Below are 25,786 nucleotides of genomic sequence, written 5' to 3' on the forward strand. Positions count from 1 at the left end.
AAAAATAACTTGAAGATTGGCCAGATCAGACAATTGGGACAAAATGGTACATTTTTAAACACTTTTTTCTAAATTTTTTCTGTCTCTGGGTGTTCTCTCCATGATTTTATTTGTGTGTATTCTAATTCAAAGAAACGAATACACTTTTTAAAAAATGGAGAGAAGACCCAGAAACCACGAAAAATGAACTTTTCCCCAAAAAATCAAAATGTGTGAATGTTGTGCTTCTTTGTCCTTTGAAAATCATCTGTGTATGTATAGCGGTGATAGCTCAGTGAACTGGGCTACCTGTTCAGTGCACTGGAAACGGAAAGTTTTTGGTTCAAGCATGGGATGGGGCGTTACTTTTTTTTTTGTGAGTGTGAGCGAAGTGCGAAAGTGGGTGGGTGTGAAAAGTTTTCTGTGCAATTTTGATAAATATATTTGATTGTATTGAAAGCATGGAAATAAAGCATTAAAAAAAGTTTTTTTTTCATGCAAACAACCATTTATTTTGTCAGTTTCGTTTTATGTACTGATGTATTAAAATTTTGAATTAGATAAATTTTGGTTCAGTTTGGTTCTCGAGCGACATGAATTCCAATCTTCTATTCTATAATGTACATGTACAAGTATCATGCATCTAAATGCATTAAATATTTTAGGTGTTTATTTTTCGTGAAACATTACTATTTTATAGTACCCTCTAGGAAAAACGATGACAAAAAGACAAAAATGTTTTAATCTCACACTTTCAAACTAAATGAAAAAAAAAACCTATGGACGTGTTTGTAAAATCTGACCAGCTATGGTCAGCCAACCAAATCATGGACATCATGGACATTTAAACCATAAATGTTTCGTACAAATGATTCCTGCAGATCACACGCCAAATGCGCCCATCTTTTTAATTTTTTTACTTACTCTTTAGCAAAAGACTGAAAACACATGGTCATTTTAAGGTGGTAAAGATTTCTTTTTGTTTTTGTATGGCTGCTATCGAATATTTTACTTGACAAAGCAGTATCAAAGTATTTAAAGATCATTAACATTTTGCTTCGATTTTATAAAAGAAAAAAAAATCATGTTGATCCAACTAGAATTTATAAAACAAAAACAAATAATGAAACATTATTTTTTATTTCTTTGATTTGTTTTATATCGAAATTCCAAATCCAATTAAGGAATCATTTTATTAATTTATTGTAGATAAAACAAAACAGAATGGGGTGCGGATCATCCTCCCCAACAGCCTCAACCCCTGTAAAAAACAGAGACAAGGGCGGAGTGCTTCAGACGTCCGAAGTTACAGAGGAGGACTTTAAGCAAACTGTGGCACAACCACAGAAAACAGTAGCACAACCACAGAAAACAACACTGCACAGCAATGGAGTGATAAAACCAGCTAATAATACAAAAACAAACCATGTGGTAACAGTAAATGGTACATCTGAAAAAGACCAAAAAACGTCGTCCAAGAATTCAAGCAAGGATGAACTTTTGGTCGAAAATGTCGAGGAAGTGACAGGCAGCAATGTAATTCCAAAGCCATCAAGGAAAAAGAAAACACAAATTATTCCGAATTCCGAAATGTTTAAAACAATAGACAGTCATGTTGCAAGGGTAAAAATTCAAGTATTTTACTTCATTATTTTCACAAATATTAAAAATGGACACCGATACATTTCGAAATTATAAATTTTGGGTAGGAAGTGTTCACATATTAAATGACGAATACTCTAAAATAAATTCCACCGGCAAGTGGTGGCGTCTCCATATGAGTGAAAAATTCCCGAAAGGGACGTTAAACAATAAACAATCAATCAATCTTAAAAGAAATTAGATTTTAAACTTTGTAGACATGCTTAAATTTCAGACACCAGCCTCTGTGTGTAATTCCATCGCAACTCTGGCAGAGTATCTCATCAAGCCAGCAAACACACCTCTGGAAAGAGCGAGAGCTATCCACAAATGGGTTACAACTAATATAATGTAAGCAGCTCTTCATGTTTCAGTAAAGCTACGCTTAGTAACTTCTCATCACATATCTTTACCTATGTCAGGTGTTAACGGAAACATTTTTTTCTTAGTTTTTTTTTTAAAATCAGTACCTTATCTACATGGCATTTGCGGTTTGCAGGAAAGAAACAATTACCATTGAAAAACGGAAAGAAAATATAAAAGTTATAATATTTTTTCTTTAATTTTTTAAAAGGTATGATATAGATGGATACATGGGAAGAAGTGATAAAAAGTCATGTGATTCTGGGGATGTTTTGAAGAACCGCTCTAGCGTATGTGCCGGATATAGCAATCTCTTCGAATCCCTGTGTCGGTAGGTCCAGATGATATCAATTTGTATTTTCAGATTTCTACTGATATAGAGTCATTAAAAGTTAAATAATGAAGTTTTTTATAATTAATTTCTGGAATGAAATTTGACATGTCTCTTTTACTACCGACATGTGTAGTTATTCATTACAAACACCATTAACAAGACTTCTTTACAACTCGTTAGGAAAGAATAATTAAGTTTTTAATGAGAAATAAAGCAGGCTCTTTTTTTCCAGATGTGCCCATATACCTGTTATGGTAATCTCTGGCTATGGCAAAGGATTCGGTCATAATGACAAGGAGGATGTGGATATCTCTAATCTGAGCACCAACCACGCTTGGAATGCCATATTTCTTGAAGGAGAATGGCGGCTACTTGATTGTACGTGGGACGCAGGTTACGTTGACGGCAAGTCATTTCATTGGTACAAACGAGATTATTACTTCCTTATGGATCCAGAATACTTCATCAGCTCACATCTGCCTTTCCTAAACAAAGATCTTAAAGCCAGTGAACCATGGCAGCTACTGGATAAACCTGTAGATCCAAAAACATTTTTCAAATCATTGAAACTGGAGGACGGTTCGGTGAATTATGGGATATTTCCTCTGAGTCATAAAGAAACTGTAGTTCCTGTTCATGGAGAAACGTATTTAGAAATTCAGAAGTGTGTTCCTGGCGACATTGTAGATACTTTGATATCATTTACAGACGATGAAACTAAGAAGGAATACCAGCAATGTGTGGCTACCGAAAAATCCGGAAATAACGTTATTAAATTCCACGTCCGACCACCCAAACCTGGCATTTTCAAACTGAACATGTTTGTAAATGCACCTGGAGAAGAGAAAAAATGGCCACAACTTTTTAAATACGTCATTCACTGCACGAAAACCCTGCAAAATTTGGTATTATTTCCTAACCACCGTCAATTATATGGTCCAAGGCATGGCTACAAAGAACTGGGATTCGACAAAGGTATAGAGGAGAAATCAATTTACTCAACCAACTCAGGAGAACTAGAGATTGTCCTTCCAACCTTGAGACAAATGTCTGTATTATGTACGCTGGAGAGTCAAGACTCGTCTAAAATACAGAACGCTGTATTTCAACAATCAACTGCAAACTCGGTGTCCTTATCCACCAGACTTCCTACAGCAGGAAATTATAAGCTTATTGTCTTTGCACCAAAAGAAAAGGAACATGTGGTAGCTGTCACCTATATGATTCAATGCACCAATGTTCTCAATGAATTCAAGCCGTATCCTGTTGTATATGGAGCTGCCTCCTCAAAATATCAAATCATTCTTCACGAACCAAAAGTCAAAGGAGTACCCGCCAATACCCCTGTTGTTTTCAAATTTTCGTCTCCCGTTCTAAAATCTGTACAAATTGGAACAAAGGTTTTCTTGAAAGAGGACGATAGTGACGTTTGGGAGGTTACTTTTGACACCCCCGACTCTGGGGTTCAGGTGAATCTGTTTGGAGGAGCTGAAGAACAAGGAAAAAGGGATGCACTTTTCGGATTTCTAACAGCGTAGTATTGCTAGTCTTAAATAAAACTCTCAACGCAATTGTTATTTAACTGATGATGATTGACTTCAGTAAAATAATTTAACTGATAAGGACTTCACTAAAACCCCGTTGTACATTGATTCTGAGCATGTAATAACATAGTTGTATTTTCTCTGTACATGTACTAGAAGCCATTTACCTAATTATGTACAAGTGTTAATACATACTACTGCGTCTCATTTTCATAAAAAAAACATAGGTAATCAGAGATTACAGAGCTCACCTCAACGAATGTTGTCTTTAAGTAAGGCAAAGTCACACAATTAACCAACAAAAAGTATACATTCCAAAAATGAAAATATTTTTAAAAGCAATTTTGATCTGATACTTTGAGATAGACCTACATAAAAAATTTAAACTACTTCTTCTTCATGAAAATGTAATGAAAATCCAGCATCTGAAGCAAATTTGAGAGTTTTCATCTCTTGATGCAGCATTTGTGCAAGTTTGGTTTATACAATGTTATATAAGCCTTATAGTTTTTGGTAATAGACCTGCAACCATAACTTTTACCTTGTCTATTATCTGAAAAATGTATGTCCAATTCAGCATCCGAAGCAAGTCCATTAGTGTGCATCCTTAGATGTATCATCCATGCAAGTTTGCTCATTACAGGGCTCATAGTTTATTGGAAATGAAACATGCATTAAAACTAACATTTTCACTCATCCACAAAAAGTAGGTCAGATTCAGCATCCGAAGCAAGCCTGGAAGTATGCATCCTTAGATGTATCATCTATGCAAGATTGGTCATTAAAGAACTCATAGTTCCTTGGAAATGAAACCTGCACCAAAAACTTTTAACTATTCACTCAACCGGAAAATGTAGGTCAGATTCAGCATCCGAAGCAAGCCTGGTAGTGTGCATCCTTAGATGTATCATCCATGCAAGTTTGGTCAACATAGGGCTTAAAGTTACTTGCAAATGAAACCTGCACCAAAAACATTAACCTGTTCGCTCAACTGGAAAATGTAGGTCAGATTCAGCATCCGAAGCAAGCCCGGTAGTATGCATCCTTAGATGTATCATTCATGCAAGTTTGGTCAACATAGGGCTTATAGTTACTTTGAAATGAAACCTGCACCAAAAACTTTAACCTGTTCACTCAACTGGAAAATGTAGGTCAGATTCAGCATCCGAAGCAAGCCCGGTAGTATGCATCCTTAGATGTATCATCCATGCAATTTGGTCAACATAGGGCTTTTAGTTACTTGGAAATGAAACCTGCACCAAAAACTTTAACCTGTTCACTCAACTGGAAAATGTAGGTCAGATTCAGCATCCGAAGCAAGCCCGGTAGTATGCATCCTTAGATGTATCATCCATGCAAGTTTGGTCAACATAGGGCTTATAGTTACTTGGAAATGAAACCTACACCAAAAACTTTAACCTGTTCACTCAACCGGAAAATGTAGGTCAAATTCAGCATCCGAAGCAAGCCCGGTAGTATGCATCCTTAGATGTATCATCCATGCAGGTTTGGTCAACATAGGGCTTATAGTTACTTGGAAATGAAACCTACACCAAAAACTTTAACCTGTTCACTCAACCGGAAAATGTAGGTCAAATTCAGCATCCGAAGCAAGCCCGGTAGTATGCATCCTTAGATGTATCATCCATGCAGGTTTGGTCAACATAGGGCTTATAGTTACTTGGAAATGAAACCTACACCAAAAACTTTAACCTGTTCACTCAACCGGAAAATGTAGGTCAGATTCAGCATCCGAAGTAAGCCTGGTAGTATGCATCCTTAGATGTATCATCCATGCAAGTTTGGTCAACATAGGGCTTATAGTTACTTGGAAATGAAACCTACACCAAAAACTTTAACCTGTTCACTCAACCGGAAAATGCAGGTCAGATTCAGCATCCGAAGCAAGCCCGGCAGTATGCATCCTTAGATGTATCATCCATGCAAGTTTGGTCAACATAGGGCTTATAGTTACTTGGAAATGAAACCCACACCAAAAACTGCACCAAAAATGTTAACCTGCTCCAAAAACATTAACCTGGTAATTCCTTTGCTGAAATTGCAGCATCTGAAACTTTGTCTGGTACAATAAAACACACTAAAACCATCTTCCATGCATATCTAATCAGTATAGGACATAGAAGTAATTAAAAAGAAAACTGCTCCAAAAAACTTAACCTGGGACGCCGACGCCGAGGGTATCACATAAGCTCCCCCCAACTTCGTTGAGGTGAGCTAAAAATCAGTACTATCTGTATCAGCATTTAGCTTACATTAATATTTATCATTTCAATAAGAAGTTACTTGAAGTGCAATTGATAAATAACACACTTTGATACTTACTGTGGATTACTTATAACTTCACTTATAACAAAGCTTCAGTTGAGCTCTTCCCATCATTTGTCTGATATTGTTCTTTCTTCAGCATTATTTTAGCAAAATCCTTGAGCAGTTTCAAAGAAGATGATTGAGATTTTCTTTTTATGTTGATATTCAAAAAGTATACATTCAGGTGTGTTTAATTCCCGAGGGAAAAACCCTTTTACATATAATGTACATTCAAAATCTCTGAAAATTAAGTAGCAAGAGAATAAAATCCACTAAAAAAACTAGAAAACATTAGATAAACCTATATTTAACATACTCTTTGGGTATAAATTATATATTGATTGCACACGGGCGAGAGGATTGCTATTACAGGATTTACGAAGAATTAAAAAGGGATCACATATATAAGAACATCTGAAAGATTTAATTGCTACGTGAAATCTAATGCACATCTAAGTATCACATTAAAGTAGGAGATAAGATTCAGTGGGATTGGGTTTGGACACAATAACAGTCAAGTTTTACAAAGTACTTGAGCAGAGAAATTGGCTATAATAGATGATTTTCTTCAGAGCACTAGTGCTACAATTAGTTACACTGAAATACAAGAATATATGCACTACATGTAGTACCCACAGGTTTTTCAAGACCATGTGCTTAGGAACAATAGTGGCAGATGAAAAGAAACAATAAGATTTTTTTACATTTGAGAACATGACCCATAGATCTTTCATCAGAATATAGATGCAATAAATTCGAGTCGGTTTTAACGGTGATATCTCATGTTGTTCTAATCTTCACCGAATTCATCTTCTTCATCCGGGTCATCGTCTGGATCCTCGTCGTCTGCGCTGTGAGGCGTAGGTATAGTGAGATCAATCATTCTGTGTCCTATAAAGAGAAATCCGTAAAATAGAAGTAATGTCATTTAAAATAAATACATCTTCTTTTTGGCAATTATGACCACATCTACTTAATTATGAAAACTGATGTTTACGAGCCTTTTGAGGACTTTCAAAAATACCTTAATTATTATTTTTTTTATATATATTTACTCACCAGTTCCTTTGTATAATTCTCGGCATCGTGCAATGTCTACATCACAACCCAATCCTTTTAATGATAAATAGTTTACATTCACCGGTGAGAATCTGAGAGTGTAAAGCGACCTGAGATCACCACAGAAATCCACCAAAATATTCTCCTGAAAGAGAAATCTTGTTACCAGAGCACCATTCCAAATAAGGACAAAATAGTAACCTAAAACAAAAGCTTTGCTTGTATCAAATATACGGATTTAACGAACAGTATTTACGCTCAAAAATCCATTCAAACAATTATCAATGAGGAGCAAAGCAAACATGGACCCGTAAAACATGAGAGGTGGAATCAGCTGTCATGGAGGAGCGAGCATCCTCTGCCGACCGGCCACACCCACCCTGTGCTCGGAAATCGGAAGATAACGGGAAAACTGTTGACAATTCGGTGTGTAAATAATGACCTAAAATATTGTTTCAGAGGTCTGTGTTTGTTTTGCTCGTGATTTGTATTGTTTAAATTGACTTCGACCTTGGATACCGTTTGTTGTCTCCAAATATTTCACTTGTCATTTTTAGACTTAATCTCCCAACAATCTATTGGGATTCCCATGGGCACAAATTGTTCCCTGTTATAAAAAGACATATTCTTGAATTCCTATGAAGCAGACAATATTTAAAATAAAACATACCGTTTCCTTCAACTTGACATTTAGATACTAGTATAACGACAACGTATAATCGTTCAACAATAATAATTTTCATACATATGTCGACATAAAATATCTCACAGTGAACACCAAAAATTAGTCTGACACATCTGTATCACATTTAGATGTGTGTTATTTTAATTGTAACTCAACATTATTTTTACAATAAACGTATTACCTTCTCTTTTTCTAGTGTCAACTTTCCTTCCTTATGTACAGTAATTAGATAGCCCAATAGCCAACATAGCAGGATTTTGTCTCTCATTAATTCATTTGTTTCGTGATTTAAGAGCACGCTCTACGTACAAACGGTTTCTAAAACGAAGCAAGCTAGTGACTGAAATATTGACGTAGTCAAGTAAATCACTTGGTGTATTCAAAATTAAGCGAAATCACTTGGCATTCAGTTATTGGCGTATTCCTGAATTAGCGCTACACACTTCCGCGCTGTATATTGTATTTATAAATTGCTTTTAGCGGTATTCATAGATTAGCGTACCGTTGTCCGCACCCAAGCGCTAAAATATTAAGCCCACTTTTTAAAGTACATGTACATCATCTTACGCTTTAAACAGAGACAAGGTGTAATGTACCAACACTGGGGCATGTATTGGCAAAGAGATCTTTATGCATGTGTTCTATTTGACATAACAATGAACATGACTCCAAAGAATTATAATTATGGATAATGATGTTTTGTGCCTTTGTCTTTAGAAAAATAATACGCAAAGAGCTAAGAATAAACAATTGTTTTATAATTATGTTTATGAAAGCAAAGTGAGGGGTTCCTTTAATTGCTGGCAAGAGAAAGATATCCCTTTGATCAATGAGACTAATATAAGTTCCAGGAATAGGCACAAATTTGCAGCCTCCCACTGGCAAGTGGTGGCGCCTCCACATCAATGAAAAATTATAAGAGGGATGTTTTAAAACAACACACAAACAAACTTACGTTTCCATCTAGTTTAAGAGATGACACACACTCCATGGTTTTGACATTCCAGACCCGGATGGCATTCTCTTCCATCAGCCTGCTGTGTGTAATGAAATATTTTGCTCCTTTCCTCAGAGGCGGTATAGTCACAGGAACAGCATGTCCACTCAACCGATGCAAAATGGTACCTAAAAGAAAATAAAAGTAATATTACCTGATAGAACTACCAGTATACAATGTACTTCTGTCAAAAAAAGCTATCATTAAATCTCCAACCTCAAGATTTTACATTCTTCCCAAGCGTTATAAGTCAATAAACCAGAACAGGTCTTTGATGAGAATTTAACTCTATTATGTACAAATATTGGTTGATTGATTGTATGTTGTTCTTCGTTCCAATCGAGAATTCTTCACCATATTCCGGTCAAGGACTTTAAATTTAGACCTTTACTCGGCACTGAGGGTTCTTTACCATCCCAACATTTACCGTGACATACACCGTATCCAACGGGTAACGCGGGGGAGTCGCTAAAAAGTATGGGGGAGTCGTTTTTAACGTATGGGGGAGTCCATTTTCACCGCTTCGGAGTCAGAAGTGATGTGGGTCACGTCTTTTTTCGGTATATGTAAGATGTATTTACAAAAAAAACAACTAACCCACGGAAGGTAGCAATAGTTAAGCTTTCTGTTGGTCATTTGTCCGGCAAGCAGATACGTCTAATTTTCTCAAACACTTCGAAACTATTCGAGAGATTTCATATTTACGTTGACCGAGTGGTTAAAACATGCATAGTTTGCACAATCTACGACTTGTGTAGGGATTATAACAGTTAAAACAGCAAAAGCAAAGATTAATCTTTCAAATGCAACAATTGAAATTTGGCTAGACTTTATAAAAATTGATAATTAACACATTTTCTCTTCAGACAGTAATAGTTACGTAGGGGGGAGTCGTTTCTGGAAAAACACAACGCATAGGGGAGTCGCACAATTGAATTGTATTATTATTTTAAATTTCGACTTTTCTTTTGCTAAATGCTTCCATACATAATTATTTTGTTAACTTTATAATGCATTATGAATGAAGATCAATATATTAAGCAATATGTACATGTAAAAATAAAAACATGTATTAATCGTTTCTTATTGTATATACCAGTACTTCATATACTACATGTACATTTTATATTGTTTCTGCACGGATGAGCAGTGGCATATTCCAAAATTTTCTGCATTTTAAATTAAATACCGTTAGGCGCAGTTACGCTTTGGGGTACCCATCTATTATCCGCAACTCCTCTTATACCACTGAGTGATATTTAATGAAACTTTCACAGAAACTTATTACATATTGCCATTGTGCACTGTGGCGGATTTAAGGGGGGCGCACCCGGCGTGCGCCCCCTAAAATTGTCAAAGTTAGCGTAAATCATAGTTTAGTCTAGAAAATTTAAAAATTGTCTACTCGGTATACCTCATTTTTACCCTACGAAATGTCTAGAATCCAGGAGCTTCCGGGGGCTTCGACCCCTGGGTCTCCAGGCCCTCGCCTACTTTATGCCCCCCCCCCCCCTTAATTCAATTCCTGTATCCGCCCCTGGTGCACCTTCTATTTTACTTTTTGATCCGACACATATTTTGGGTTTCCCGACCACGGCAAAACATGGACTTTGCCATTATGGCATGGGAGGCGGGTAGTGAGCTAATTGCTCACAGTACCTCTAGTTTTCTTGGTGAATTTTTATAGCTCTTATTAAAATTAGAACTTCAGACCCTGCCCTACCCATAATAACAATTCTGAAATACATTGCACGAAACAGGCACGTATGAAAGGTCTTCCAACGTTTTCCTGCAGAATAGTTAAATCATAGTTATATTTGCAAATGTGTTAATAAAATTTGGTTGAAAAACTCTGTTGTAATATGATTCTTCTTCCAACCTTTTTTTTTTGCTTGTCAAATTTTTTAAAATAAGTTGTTTATAATTCTTTTTTTCATACTTATGAAAAGTTGTTATTGTAAAAAAAAATATAACAAAAAAAGTAAAGCCTATGTACTGTTTTCCTGAGCAGTCAAATAAATCGCTGCTTGACAGTGGAGTGAGATGTTGGACCTGTCGATGAGCTATGGCACCGCTTACTTCACAGTTTCACGAGTGTGGGCGGGGTCAAAGTCATATCTTTACGGAATTGACCAAGTTTAAACTGCAGTGCGCGTGAAAAAAAAAATCATCATGATAAAATCATAATAAACAATATAACGATTCATTTATTGATTGTTCTCGGACAAAAATGCCTAACAACCTCGGGCAAACAGTTTGGTTCTTCGGTCCGAAAAAAAAAACGCATGTTGCCCTCGAACCATGTCTATGAATGTATACATGTACAATAAAGCGCATTGAAGTGGTAAAATTTTCCGTTCGAATGGAACGTTTTGAGCTATATTTAGAACATTTATTGTCATCTTATGACAAGCCCATTTCTTTAGAAATGGCTAAAACAGCCAATTTGTTTATTCGAATACCTGTAGAACAGGTTTTCCATAAATATAATAGCCAATCAAATTGCGGTCTAAATAAACACCGAGTAAACTCCTGCTCGACCGAAACATGTGTTTTGGTTACTTCAATAGACATGATAAGTTAAAAAATATGTTCATATTCGTTGCAATTTGAGTTTTACAGAAGCGGGGTCTCTAATTCTTTTTTCTAATTTTTTTAAAGCTCGATTTCAGTGTAACTCATGTTGTTTGTCGCGAAGAGTAGGGTGTCCTAAAACATCACGACGAATATTTCTTTCTCGTTTCTAAAATATGGGCGTGTCATTATGTTATAACTGACTTTCAAAACATGACTCAGAACGTTTCATTCAAAAGGAAAATTATACCACTTCAATGCGCTTCATTCACAGGATGAAAAGCCAGGTTTCACAAATTTGGAAACCCGATGGAAACATATGGGAATTGTGACATCAGTAGTTTCCATATAGTTTCCATTTTATGGAAACCACATAGGGGTTTCCACATAGATTCCCGACATGGAAACAATCAACCTGTGGTTTCCCGTAAGTTTCCCAAGATAGGAAACCATGGAAACATACCCGGTGGTTTCCACATAGATTCCCGACATGGAAACAATCAACCTGTGGTTTCCCGTAAGTTTCCCAAGATAGGAAACCATGGAAACATGCCCCGGTGGTTTCCATGTAGATTCCCGATATGGAAACAACCAACCTGTGGTTTCCCGTAAGTTTCCCAAGATAGGAAACCATGTAAACATGCCTCAGTGGTTTCCATACAGATTCCCGACATGGAAGCCACCAATGTGTAGTTTTCCCCATGTTTCCCAGGCAGGGAAACTTTGAAAGTATATCTCAATACTAACCCACCTACCATTTATTTTACAAAAAGTTAAATATTTAATTATGTTACCATATTTTTACCAGTTATAGAATTATTTCAAAAGTGTTTACATGCTGTATCAAAATAATCAACTTCAAACAGTTAAAATAACTAGATGTGTATTTCTGTGTGATTAATTTAATATTTCAGCACCGTGAACGCAATTCAATTTTAATTTAATTTTATTTAACTGAATTTAATTTAATTTAATTTAATTTTGAATTTGATTTATCACATAAGTTTTGGTAAACTCGTATAGAATGCGTGAAGTGGAATAGAAAAAAGTAAGTGCATGCAGTTATGTAGAAATCAATCATTTCCGATCCCACTTTCTTGAAGCTGTCTATGATGAATGTTCCTTTGAAAAAATGGAAGAGCTAGGGAAGGGTACATTTAATGAAATTATTTACAGAAAAGGTTTACTAAAAAGATCGATTAAAAAGTAAGTAAAGAAATATGTCAAGTTACGATTACTGATTAAGGACAGGTGAGACGTTCCTCAATAAAATAATTAAATTTTTTTCCAATATTTTGCAATTGACACTGAAGAATTATTTTTACATAATTACATGTATTCACAAGACATCAAGGTACATTACCAGGCATTTCATGCATTTGTGTTAGATACTAGAGTTTGGCATTTCTTATATACCGGGGTAATCCGTCAGGAAAAAAAAATTCTTCAGTTGGTTTGTCAAAATTACATTTTTAGTGTTTCAAGTTTTTAAATACAAGTTTAGAAAGTGATAAAGATTTTGTTTTAATGTGAATTAATATATTAATATAAACTGGTCAGATAAGAATTATTTATCGAATTGGCTGGGGGCTGAGTATTATCATACTAGTATTTTACTATTAATATTGAATTTTTTTTTTTAATTTATTAAATTTTTATTTTTATTTTTGGGGGTGGGTGGGTTGCTTTTCATTTTTTCCTTGAGAAGCCCCCCCCCCCCCCGAAAAAAAACGCTTTTGAAAAAGTCACTATGGTCGGCCTGTCCTCACGTGCCATTTCAGGTGGAGACACGTGCCGCGAAGACACTTGTCACTGTGTATTTTTTGTATATTCTATGTGAATTGAGACGGTTTTGTACCTAAAGGAACAATGGGCTGTTGTCGAGCATGTACACACACAGTCTCCGACCGAAAATTCTTTTAAATTAAGATGATGATTCGTGTTTCTTTTATCTTTTAAAAAATTGTATATTCCATAAATAAAGTTATACAAGAGAACATATTTATAAAATAACCTACATTTAAGAAGTTCAATGAAAGAACAAACTATTTAGAATTTTTATAATTTCAATTTTCATTACTGATTAAAATAAAACTATCCTCTTTAGAAATTAAATAATTTTTTAATTTACTTAATGACCCTTATGAATGGACTTAAATGTGAAAGACTGTTCCATTGTTTATCTAAGATATATGAATTTATTTAATATTTTGATATCATTGAAAAATTCAGTTACAGTTTTTGTACATCAAATGAATTATTAAACATATAAAATGGTAATGCTTTTTTCTTTCACATGTAATAATTTTTTTTGATAGATTTTTAAAAAAAATACGCATTATTTCACATTGCTTCCTTTAGAAAAGTTAGGGAATCTTGAAGTTTCCCAGTAATTTCCACCAGGAATGGGACTCCAGATAATTCCACCAAGTTTCCGCCACACAGAAAGTGCTACACAAGTTCCATATAGTTTCCTGAGTCAAGGAAACTTCAGAAATCATAAGGTTTCATGAGCTTCCATGTAGTTTCCCATAAAAGAAAACCTTAAGATTCCATCAAGTTTCCATTCCACGGAAACCACTACGCTCCGATTCCATATGGTTTCCTGAGTCAAGGAAACTTTACGAATCGTGAGGTTTCCCGAGCTTCCATGTAGTTTCCCGTAAAAGGAAACCTAAAGATTCCACCAAGTTTCCATTCCACGGAAACCCCCTACGCTCCGATTCCATCAAGTTTCCTGATTCTGGAAACCAGTGGAATCTTCAGGTTTCCCATTACGGGAAACTACATGGATGTTCGGGAAACTTCAGGTTTACAGAGGTTTCCGTGGTTCGGGATACCTTATGGAATCGGAGCGTAGGGGGTTTCCGTGTCACGGAAACTTGGCGGAATAACCTAGCATCCGCTACGGAAACCACTGAGAAACATGATGTAAACTTGAGGTTTCCATGTAGTTTCCATAAAGTTTCCCATGATGGGAAACCACTTTTTTCACCCAGTGATTGTAATACTGACTGTGTAAACCCCAGATAATCGCAAATATTCTCATTTAAGACACATCGTTTGTGCCTGAAGATGTGTTATTTTATATGATAAATGAAAAATAAAAATAAAGTATTTATATGTCGATAAAATTGAAAGCATATACCAGTTTAAAAATTTTCTAACCCCCCCCCCCCACCCCCCACACCTCCAAAAAAAAAAAGAAAAAAAAAAGAAGTCAAGAGGCGGGAATGATGCACCAGATATTTCCACTTTTCCAATAAATAAAATGGTTGATATTAATTTGAAGAAATTTTTCCATATTATAAATCTGGATTTTCTTTTTTATGGAGAGACTGTCATTGTTGAAAGTGAGGGTTCGTGATCTTTTTTTAATTTTTGTGATGTGTAAGAAAATTACATACTGAGCTAGGAAAGGGTCTTGTCCCCAAGCACATGTGCTGCTCCGAAGATATATAATCCAATTGACATGTATTCTTGAACTAAAAACAACACCAGATTATGTATGCATTTCACTTTATTTTGCGACTCCCCTATGCGTTGTGTTTTTTTTCAGAAAGGACTCCCCCCTACGTAACCAATACTGTCCGAAGAGAAAATGTCTTAATTATTATTTTTTATAAAGTCTAGCAAAGTTTGAATTGTTGCATTTGAAGGATTAACTTTTGCTTTTGCTGTTTTAACTGTTATAATCCCTACACAAGTCGTAGATTGTGCAAACTATGCATGTTTTAACCACTCGGTCGAATAGTTTCGAAGTGTTTGAGAAAATTAGACGTATCTAGATCTGCTAGCCGGACAAATGACCAACAGAAAGCTTAACTATTGCTACCTTCCGTGGGTTAGTTGTTTTTTGTAAATACATCTTTCATATACCGAAAAAAGACGTGACCTACATCACTTCTGACTTCGAAGCGGTGAAAATCGACTCCCCCATACGTTAACAAGAATAGATATGGGTTACCCCATATCCAAAGATATTCGACTTTTAGATTTAATATGTTTAACAGTGTTTATTGACATTTATAAAAATAAAACTGCACTGTCTAGTTATAGAACTTGTGTAAATTCCGTCAGTCCGTAGCATTACGGTCACCCAGTCTCCTAACCATGCTAACAAACAGTACACATACCTATGTCTGCAAGACCAGTTAGCCTTGGTCTATACACACGTGCGATGGAGTTGTCAAACGGACTCCCGCAAACAGAGAAGTTACGATGGCAGACAGAACTTTTTTTCATAATTAGATCACATGAATACAAATTTTGATTCATAAAAATTAAACGACTGTCAGTTTAGAAATCCCCGGCCAGTTCGGGTTTTGTTACACATTTTACAGGTACTCTCCCGATGTGTAGTTTGTCTGCACACGTGCAGGAATCTGCTCAGGATTGAAAATTCCGTCATTTAATATACTACACACACAGAATGATTATTTTTTTTCTCTTAGATGAAACTATATGATAATTAACGAACAATTAACATGATTTTACTACAGTTGTTGATATTAGTATAATCAATTCATCAGTGAAAAAATATCAACCGAAGAATGACCTATATATTCTCTGTTATCAAACATGTTAAAAAAGCTGAGGAGGGAGCGAGCGTAGGAATATTAACATTTTTTATTTGCATTTAGGGGGGAAAGTGATCTTTGGAGGAAAAATTAACATTAATTTTGGTTTCTTTTACGTATGACATACACAACATTATTCTTATCATGAACAATTATGTTGTATCTACTTATTAATGATGGAACTATTTTCGTCGGAACAATTTGTGTGAGTCGCCGCTGACTACAGTAATATATCTTGCACTAATAGTATGCACTGATCGAATATATTAAAAACGACTCCCCCATACTTTTTAGCGACTCCCCCGCGTTACCCGTTGGATACGGTGACATAGGGCTTCGGTTTTTAAGGCCTCATCTAAAGGACCCACAAAATTCACTTCAAAGTGCCGAGCGTTCAGCGAATGAACAGTTGCTACATTTTTAACGACTTATGTCAGTCGCAGCCTTGATTCAAACACGCAATCTTCCGATCATGGATCAAGTGTTCTATGTACAAATATCAAATAAATGTGTCTAATTATAATCTACTTGACAAGTGTAATATGTCTATAAAAACAAAAGTAAAGAGTGGTAGCATTTAGGAAGAATTCCAAGTAATTCTATTTTTTATTTTGTGTGTTTTGTTTTTATGTTTTGTTGTACGTTGCTTAACGTCCCTCTCGAGAATTTTTCACTCATGTGGAGACGCCGCCATTTGCCGATGGAGAGCTGCAAATTTTTGTTGTATACTTGGCACTTCCAGCCATTGAGTGATGGTGAGAAATTTGTCGAAACCAAAAACTGACACGTTACTATGGATAGAACCTTAGAGTATTATAAATATAAACACAAAAACTTTAACGTGGGACACCCATGGCAAGACTGGCACCGAATTTATTACATAAGCTTCCCCAACTTCATACATTCAAAGCATAAAAAATAGGTTACCTTTTTCTGCATCCCATATTCTGATAACATTATCGAGGTATGACGTTATAAATCCCCAATCCTCTATGCTCCTGACATTTGGAATGGCAAACTTGAAAGCCCGTAATGCATGCATCGAAGACTGTGGATAGCCGTTATCTCTGAGTCTAACTCCAACTGCAAACAAGATCAAAATGTGTGTATCAGCAGGTTATACTTCTCTGAGACATGAAATTGCAAAGTCACAACTTAATAGAAGTAGGACATCATAAACAAGAGGCCCATGGGCCACATTGCTCATCTGAGCAATGTGGCTAGGAAAAAAGCACAAATTGGTTTATTATTGAAAAGTTGAAACCCAATAGTGGTCCCAAACAATCCTTAAAAGGAAGAGGGTATGATTTGAACAAACTTGAATCTACACTAACTAAGGATACTTGCATATTTCTTTGACTACGTAGTATACCAGTGGCTTTCTTGCCCTTTACATCTGAACTTACATTGTGTCCCCGCCTTCCAGAAAAGAAGATTTTAAAAGAATTTTCAAATATATTTTTATGTGAAACGTTGACCGGCCATTGTGGCCCCGCCCTACACCCAGGGGTCATGATTTGAACAAAATTGAATCTACACTACCTGAAGATGCTTCCATAAAAATATGATCATTCATGCCTTTGCTATTCCAGAAAAGAAGATTTTTAAAGAATTTTCAAATATATTTCTATGTAAAACTTTGATCGGCCTACACCCAGGGGTAATGATTTAAACAAACCTGAATCTACACTACCTGAAGATGCTTCCATGAAGAAGGATATGGAAATAACGAACAGTATTCAATCTCAACGTCCATTAAACAAATATACAAAATAAGAGCAGAGCAAACACGGACCTCCGAAACATCAGAGGTGGGATCAGGTGCCATGGAGGAGTGAGCATCCCCTGCCGACCGGTCACACCCGCCGTGTGCTCGTTGTCATAATCAGGAAATAACGGAAAAAAATCCGTGGTCAATTCAGTGTATAAATAATGGACTAACAATTGGTATGAAAAACGTCAGTCAGCATTTCATTCAATGATAAATTGTATTTGCTGACAAGGTCATTGTATCGACCATAGAATTTACGAAATGATGACTTTAAACGAGACTGTTGATATTCTTGTTTCATCAACTTGCTTGTCAATAATTTACCTCGTTTAAGAAATTGTTCATACGTAGAGCATGCTCTAGCGTATCGAATCAACTGAGATATAAATACTCCGTATGCAGGTGATGACGGTATATTGCTGCATAAGTACGGGAAGTTGACGATAGAAAAGTTAAAGTCATCACGTTTATCATATAGCTTGGTTGTTAGATTACCATTTGTGTCTTTTTCAAGTAAAATATCCAAGTATGAAGCAGAAGTGTCGGACTCTGTGGTATCTTTTATCTCAAGCTCACCAGGATAAATCGTGTCGACGTAGGAATGGAAATTATCATTATTAATTGACAATACGTCGTCGATATATCTAAATGTCGAGTTGAAGGCCACAGCAAGTGTTTTTTTCTTTTCACGCAAAAGATTTTGCATAAATTCTGCTTCATATGAATATAAAAATAAGTCTGCTAATATGATCATTTATGCCTTTGCTAATTCTTAAGAAGAAGATTTTTAACAAATTTTCCTATATATTTCTATGTAAAACTTTGATCGGCCATTGTGGCCCCGCCCTACCCCAGGGGGTCATGATTTGAACAAACTTCAATCTGCACTACCTGCACTACCGTAAAACATATATAGTACAACATAGGCTGTTGGAGTCTTCTACTCGCAACTGGTACATTGTATTTGACAAGTATCATTAATGTTCATACCTTTCTTTTCCCTCACTTTATGCAGCTGAAATTCCCATGGACCATCCTGTACAAAATTGGCTATAAACAATGCATTATTTCCAGAGGATGTCATATGTACTAATTCACATAATCGTACACATTTCAACTCAGATTCGCCGATAACAGTCAGGGATTTACAATCCATGTCCAGTATAAAGAACTGATTCGTTGTGCTGTGAGCAATAACTACTGAACCATCATGACAAGCCTACAATGACAAGAAACTATGACATATATACATGTATACTAATAGAATACTGAGCATGCATGTGTGCATAAGAATTAAAACACATTTTTTAAAACAAAACAATGAAACATAAATCACCCCGGCTATATCACATACACATCATCCGTATACGTATTTCTTTGCAAATGTTATACAGCGTACAGTGTATATGTTAAAAATGAAATTGTTTTTCGAAAAAGAGAGGTCAATAAGGCATTCAACTATCTCACAGTTAGATTACCGTTAATTCTTTGAGTCTGCAGTCGTCTTTAGAAGGGACTTTGATGATTGATTTCGTCATCCCACTGCCAATATCGTAAATTTTGAAGTGTTTCCTTCCTTTTGTTACGGTAACTAGTTCTGGAATTCAATAACATTGTTTGAGATTAGGAACAGGGTGACGAAGAGCCTAAACGCTCACCTGTGTATAATACAGCGCTGTCAAGGATACACAGAAGTATTAAAACAATAACTGATAGATGACAGGTTCCACCAAATCAAAAGGAATAGGATGAACCAGTACATAAAAAGTCTTTAACTCAGTAAAAATAGTAAATCTATTAACTACTTGTGTGCCACTGTACACTCAAATTTTATTTCACGGATCAAACAAAACATAGTGCTTGAGACATAAAATACTTGTCTATCTAGGCCTCACATTAGTATCTCTTGGTTTTTGAATTGATGGTCCAGTTGACCATCAAAAAATAATGAAACAATTTACTTTATTTCTTATAATTCTTGTACGTATATTTTTTTTCTTTATAAATTGATCTATCAATAAAATTATTTACAGTGATTAATTGCGGTAAGAGAAATCTCTCCTCTTTGCAGAGTACAAGTTTCCCTACAAAATCAAGCTCTACTCACATTAAAGCGTGCAAATTTTTACTACATGATTTATATCTTTTCTACAAGTAAGCAACATAATACCTTTAGACCAGAAACCCATGAATGTCAGTCTTGGAAGAGGCATCTTTGCTCATCGAAATCATGCACCTAAATTATTAGCTTTAATATTGAACGGGAGAGAATGTTTCGAAAGAAATTATATATTTCTACTACATGAGAAATAGAGACCCATCCTCAATCCAATTCAGAAGCCCTAAAATTGGGGCAAGGAATTTAATGATGTTTGTAAAGACATCATTGCTTGTTATAACTATGCAACCGGTTGATTCTCTTGGAGTTAGGAAGATATCTTTTTAGATTATTTGAGTTTTTATGGGCATGTAGAACGTAACATAAATAATTTTTGTACCCTTAACCCATAAATTCTGTATGCCAAAATTAGTTTAAATTGATCAAGTTCTAAAAGAAAAGAAGCTGAAAAGCCCGTCAAACAAAGGGAGAGAGAGAGAGAGAGAGACCACAACACAGTACATTTTTCTGATATCATTTCAATCTTTACAATTATTTTTGCTTGAATGAAATACCACAAAACATTTAGCGTTTATTTTCTGTGTCTTTGGCATTCAAATACCTCCTCTGTCTCTCAAAACAGCAATTTCTAGGTATCCATATCCAGTAAACGGAATGTGCTGGAACATTTTCCCCTGAAAACTTCTTGTTACTTCCATTTTATCTATATTGAGGATTTTCAACTTCCGGTCTGATGAGCATAAGATAACTTCAGTATCATTCAGAACTTCAAACAAGCGTGGTTTCTCATTCTAGTGCAGATATAAAATGTGCATACTTTATCGGTGATAACACAGGGAATAAAAAAATAAGAGCGTAACTATGGATTCAACCTTTTAAACAACTAGAATTGATTACTAGTATACAAGATGGTTCAAATTTTTAAAAGTACTTTTTTAAAAACTTCGCTACATTCATTACTTTTATGTTTCCAAAATTTCTAATTAAAATTGTGTTTTATAGAATATTGTACCTTATTATAATATTGATCTAACTCATATCAAGTTGTGAATTAATAGTGCATGAACTGATCGAAAATTTACATATTGAATGCACAATATTTTCTTTCTGTCACTTGTCATACTAAAATGTTTGCAAAATCTAAGATGGAGGGGAAGTGATTAAATCATCTTTGCCCCCTTGTTCATCCATAGCCTTACTTTTTTCACATACCAGAGGGACGAGGAACAAAAGTTAATTTATATTACCAGGTATGTCCAAAGATTTGTCAAGACCTTATTCAGAGAATTTTTTGAGAGAATTTATGTGTAATTCTAATGTCTAGTTCATTGCTTTCTCATACTGAAAGGACAGTAGCTCATACTTGGCAGCGAGCTGGTTATTAACATAATATGACCATAATACGTCAAAAACTCACCCATGGTCATCTGCTAATTACAGTATAAATTTTAACATCGTTCTAACTTTTCAACAGTTAAAAATGGCTGTTATAGGAACAAAAATTACCATCTGACACTTTCTGGTTACATCTTTTGTTGCCAAGTCAATGGCCACAACAGCATAATCTTCGTCCTCTCCCTTCATTCGACGGCCCATCATGAACAACTGAGCAAGCCCAAGTAAATAACGCGGACTTGATACAGGGCCATAATCACTAAAACATAATTTATTGTATAAGTGACCGTTTTAAACTTAGATTAGGTAATTGAATGCCTGCTAGTCAGGTATTAGTATTCCTTTTTAAAAACCAAAAATAAGTAAGGAAATTCAAGCTCCAGAGCCAGTTGATTTTGGAATATACTCTTTAAAACTCATCATATCTACTTACTACATATGAGCAAGATGTTTAACTTTATTTGTTTGGACGTCTTTCATTTTCTTGGTTAGATCCCACACTCTCAAGATTGGATCATTCGAAATTGTAACCATGGTTTTCCAGTCTGTGGATGCTAGACCCAGGACAACTCCCGGGTGAAGGAATGTCTGATAAAAAAAATGAGAATCTTTTCAATTCATCAATAAACAATGTGTATGCAATTTTATGTATTATATTTACAGTCATTCTTTAAAGATAAAAAGAATAAAAAGAGAAAACGATAGTCGTATTTTAAGAGAAATTAAGATTGAATGTGTATTCCAATTAAATCAGTAAATAGCTTTTACCTCAAATACATATTAAAATAAAGCTGTTATTTCTTTCGTTTAGCAGTGGTGGTGACCCTAGTGTGACATACCCATTTGAACTTTTCTTCTTTAAGATTCCATGTGCAAACATTTTGGCCCACTTGGTAGAAGAGTTCCAAACCATCAGGGGAAAGGACAAATTGTCCTAATGTCAAATCCTTCCGATCACCTGAGATATCATTTAAAGAAGTAGATAAGGTATAATTCTTTTATATACAATGTTATAATAGCATAACTATTAATTGTTTAGAATACTACTGTAGCATTTGCCCAGAAAAGGTTGGGCATGCATATAAATATGACAAACAGAATATCAGTAGTAAAACTACTTTGGAACCTTATCTCTACTATCTAATATTACGATACTTACAAACTTCAACATTCACTGGCAAAACTTTCTCATTTTACTTGTTTAAATAATAAATTGTACTGTTGCTTTTCTCAAGATGTAAGTTTTCTTTCTTTTCCCTACATAAAACTTTAATTATTTGGTTCCCAACTCGAAAATCCTATGTGGAGGACTTTTCTCTAACCTCTTAGATGAAGGGTATGGAGATAACGAACGGTATTCAATATTAAAGTCCATAAAACAATACAAAATAGGAGCAGAGCAAACACGGACCACCAAAACATCAGAAGTGGGGTCAGGTGCCATGGAGAAATGAGCATCCCTGCCGACCAGTCACACCTGCCGTGTGCTCCTTGTCATGATTTGGAAATAAGGGAGAAAATCCGTCGTTAATTAAGTGTATAATTAATGGACTAACAATTAGTATGAAAAACGTCAGTCAGCATTTGACTCAATGATAAATTGTATTTGCTGACAAGGTCATTGTATCGACCATAGAACTTACGAAATGATGACTTTAAACGAGACTGCTGATATTCTTGTTTCATCAACTTATTTGTCAATAATTTACCTCAGTTAAGAAATTGTTCATACGTAGAGCATGCTTTTGCGTAACGAATCAACTGAGATATATATACTCCGTATGCAAGTGATAAAGGTATACTGCTGCATAAATAAGGGAAGTTGACGATAGAAAAGTTAAAGTCATCACGTTTATCATAGAGCTTGGTTGTTAGATTACCATTCACGTCTTTTTCAAGTAAAATATCCAAGTATGAAACAGATAGAACATTTTGTAAAACTACAAATGCTGGACCATAACATTGTTCAACCTTACAACAATAAAAAGAAAGGGCAGAATCTATATGACAATTTACATGTTGACCAAGGGATCGCTTAACAAAAGAATATCAGGTCATCGATTTCAAATAAATCATGGTGGTCAGCAGCTTTTATACAAACACTTTCATTCACCTGATCATTCTATTTTATCAATGAAAGTTAGAATTCTCGAAAAGATTTATGACCACACAAATAGTCCGTCGCTGAGTACACCTTTCCGTAGACAACGAGAAGAATTTTGGATTAGAAAACTAGGGACAGCCTTTCCCTATGGATGTAATGATAATGTCGATAGTGTTGGAAATCTTTCCAGTCCGCAGTGTAATAATGTAAATGTGATGGGACTTTTTAACCATACTCAGAGACGTAAGCGTAGTCATGGGCATCGTTCGTACAATAAACCTGCAATACATAATGTCTCTTTTGATTCATTACTACCTTATGTAAATCAACAGTTAGGTCTACATCATATTCGAACACAACTTTACTCTGTCCCTTTGAAACCTTTAGGTAGTCTTCTTGAAAAGGCCAAGGAACGTCCAAGTTTTGATTCCTCGTCACCTGAATATAGGCTCGAATCTGTGATTATGGATATTGCATATCATACATGTAGGCTTTTTAAACTCGCACGTTTCACGGAAGAAAATGCAGCTAAAACAATCCGTCTTTTCCTTAAACTTCAATATGCCAATAAAGGAATTGACGCGGTTAATATAAGTAATATTCTTAATCACAAAAGGGTCCAGTCTTGGTTTCCACCGTATTTCAAGTTAAAGACTACACCTTGTATATCCTAAAAATATACATCGACCATTGCTTCCAAAATTTTCAATTATAAAAACACTTTACATGGCCTGGATACCGACTATCTGAAACATAATCCTCCTTCGTGTTCATGTTCTTCTTCGCCCTATAACTATAGTCCTTCTGGACACGTAATTACAGGTGACGTAAATATAGTTAGTAATGAGGACCTTAGATCACTTATTTTAAAAGGTCCTAAATATAGGGAACCCTGGCGTCGGAATTTCATAAATATTATGGATTCCTTTCAAAATTACGCCAGGCGATGGGCCAGATATGAAAAATAAGACGTTGACACCTTGTCAGAATGGATAAAATGTATTAGATCTATGCTGAAGTCGCGTATTAGGAGATTGAGAGGCAAAATGAAAACCATCTATCCTTCTGTGTTCAATAAACCAGAAGTGAAACAAGAGGCCCATGGGCCTTATAGGTCACCTGAGCATTATGCAACATCTTTCCAGTGATTGAATTTGATTCATGTTTTAAGCCAGATGCTATGGCATTCACAATTTTGAAAGAGGCATCATTTATCCTAACTATACACTTAGCAGTTGCTTAGTTTGGTAACTTAATACCCATAGGCAGGGCAGAGGAACAAAAATGCATTTCAACTAATCAGTAATATTCAGCAATAATCAGTAATGCCCCTACCACACATGAACCTAGACCCTTAGGCCTAGATCCACACATTGCGAAATTTTTGAAAATGCATCCTTGCTTTTCAAAAATATTTGATTAATACAAAGGAGCAGATTTCAAACAATTCATTCATTTTCAGTCTATAAGTACAGCCCCTCCCCCCCCCCCCACCTCTATGGTACCCCTGACCCTGGGGCCTTGACATTCACAATTCTGGAAGATTAGGCCCTTGTTAATAACTAAATAGATAGTTCATCTGCTTAATACCCAGGAGCAGAGAAGAAAATTTTCAAAGAAGTAATGTATTTTCACTATATAATCAACAGAGCCCCGCCTAACACCAGAACCCCTGACCCTGGGGCCCTAAAAATTCACAATTTTGGTAGAGGCAAATCTATGCTCATCATAACTATGCACTTAGTTGGTTTATTTAATAACCAGGAGCAGAGAAGAAGATTTTCATAGAAATAATGCATTTTCACTATATACTTATTTAGCCCCGCCCTAGCACTAGAACCCCTGACCCCAAGGCCATAAATTTCACAATTTTGGTAGAGGACTCAATGCTGATTACAATCATGCAAACAGTTTGACCGCTTGATGTCCAGGAGTAAAGAAGATTTTTAAAGATTGCATTAATTTTAGTGGTTTTGGCCCCACTCCTCAGGCCCCAGGGGGGCAGGGATCACGAAATTCACAATTTTCTTCCCCTTCACCCATAGATGCTTTGTGCAAAATTTGGTTGAAATTGGTTCAGTGGTTGCAGTGAAGAAGCTGAAAATGTTCAAATGTTAACGCACGACGCACAGCGCACGACGCACGACGACGGACGAAAACAGATAGCAATAGGTCACCTGAGTTTACTCAGGTGACCTAAAAAGAATTACATAGATTACATGATCAGTACGTACTGGTTCCTGCCGACAAAGCAGGTAACATCATTGTCTTCGTTTGTAAGGTTCATTATATAAATTGCATTCTAGAAGAACT

The 25,786-nt window shown here is 35.6% G+C and overlaps 2 protein-coding genes across 2 annotated transcripts in view; one reads left to right on the forward strand and one right to left on the reverse strand.

Moving 5' to 3' along the window:
* The first annotated feature begins 1,203 nt into the window (after positions 1-1,203).
* Positions 1,204-3,871, forward strand: LOC134255385 (kyphoscoliosis peptidase-like). Its single transcript, XM_062737901.1, has 4 exons — positions 1,204-1,602; positions 1,856-1,971; positions 2,195-2,314; positions 2,550-3,871. The coding sequence occupies exons 1-4, from the start codon at positions 1,204-1,206 to the stop codon at positions 3,853-3,855; spliced, it is 1,941 nt and encodes a 646-aa protein (XP_062593885.1). The 3' UTR covers positions 3,856-3,871.
* Positions 3,872-6,312: 2,441 nt separating this feature from the next.
* Positions 6,313-25,786, reverse strand: part of LOC134255382 (NACHT domain- and WD repeat-containing protein 1-like) — a 33,564-nt gene continuing 14,090 nt past the window's right edge. Inside the window, exons 19-28 of the mRNA XM_062737898.1 lie at positions 22,209-22,327; positions 21,803-21,957; positions 21,481-21,628; positions 20,576-20,765; positions 19,334-19,452; positions 18,846-19,074; positions 17,012-17,167; positions 8,889-9,058; positions 7,249-7,393; positions 6,313-7,080 (exon numbers count right to left, since the gene is read on the reverse strand). Of these exons, the coding sequence (XP_062593882.1) occupies positions 6,980-7,080; positions 7,249-7,393; positions 8,889-9,058; positions 17,012-17,167; positions 18,846-19,074; positions 19,334-19,452; positions 20,576-20,765; positions 21,481-21,628; positions 21,803-21,957; positions 22,209-22,327 (1,532 nt within the window). The 3' untranslated portion in view covers positions 6,313-6,979. The remainder of the gene's footprint in view (positions 7,081-7,248; positions 7,394-8,888; positions 9,059-17,011; positions 17,168-18,845; positions 19,075-19,333; positions 19,453-20,575; positions 20,766-21,480; positions 21,629-21,802; positions 21,958-22,208; positions 22,328-25,786) is intronic.

Source organism: Saccostrea cucullata, unplaced genomic scaffold, assembly GCF_032062105.1.
Source record: "Saccostrea cucullata isolate Sc308-1 unplaced genomic scaffold, CSIRO_AGI_Scuc_v1 ctg3703, whole genome shotgun sequence".
NCBI lineage: Eukaryota > Metazoa > Mollusca > Bivalvia > Ostreida > Ostreidae > Saccostrea > Saccostrea cuccullata.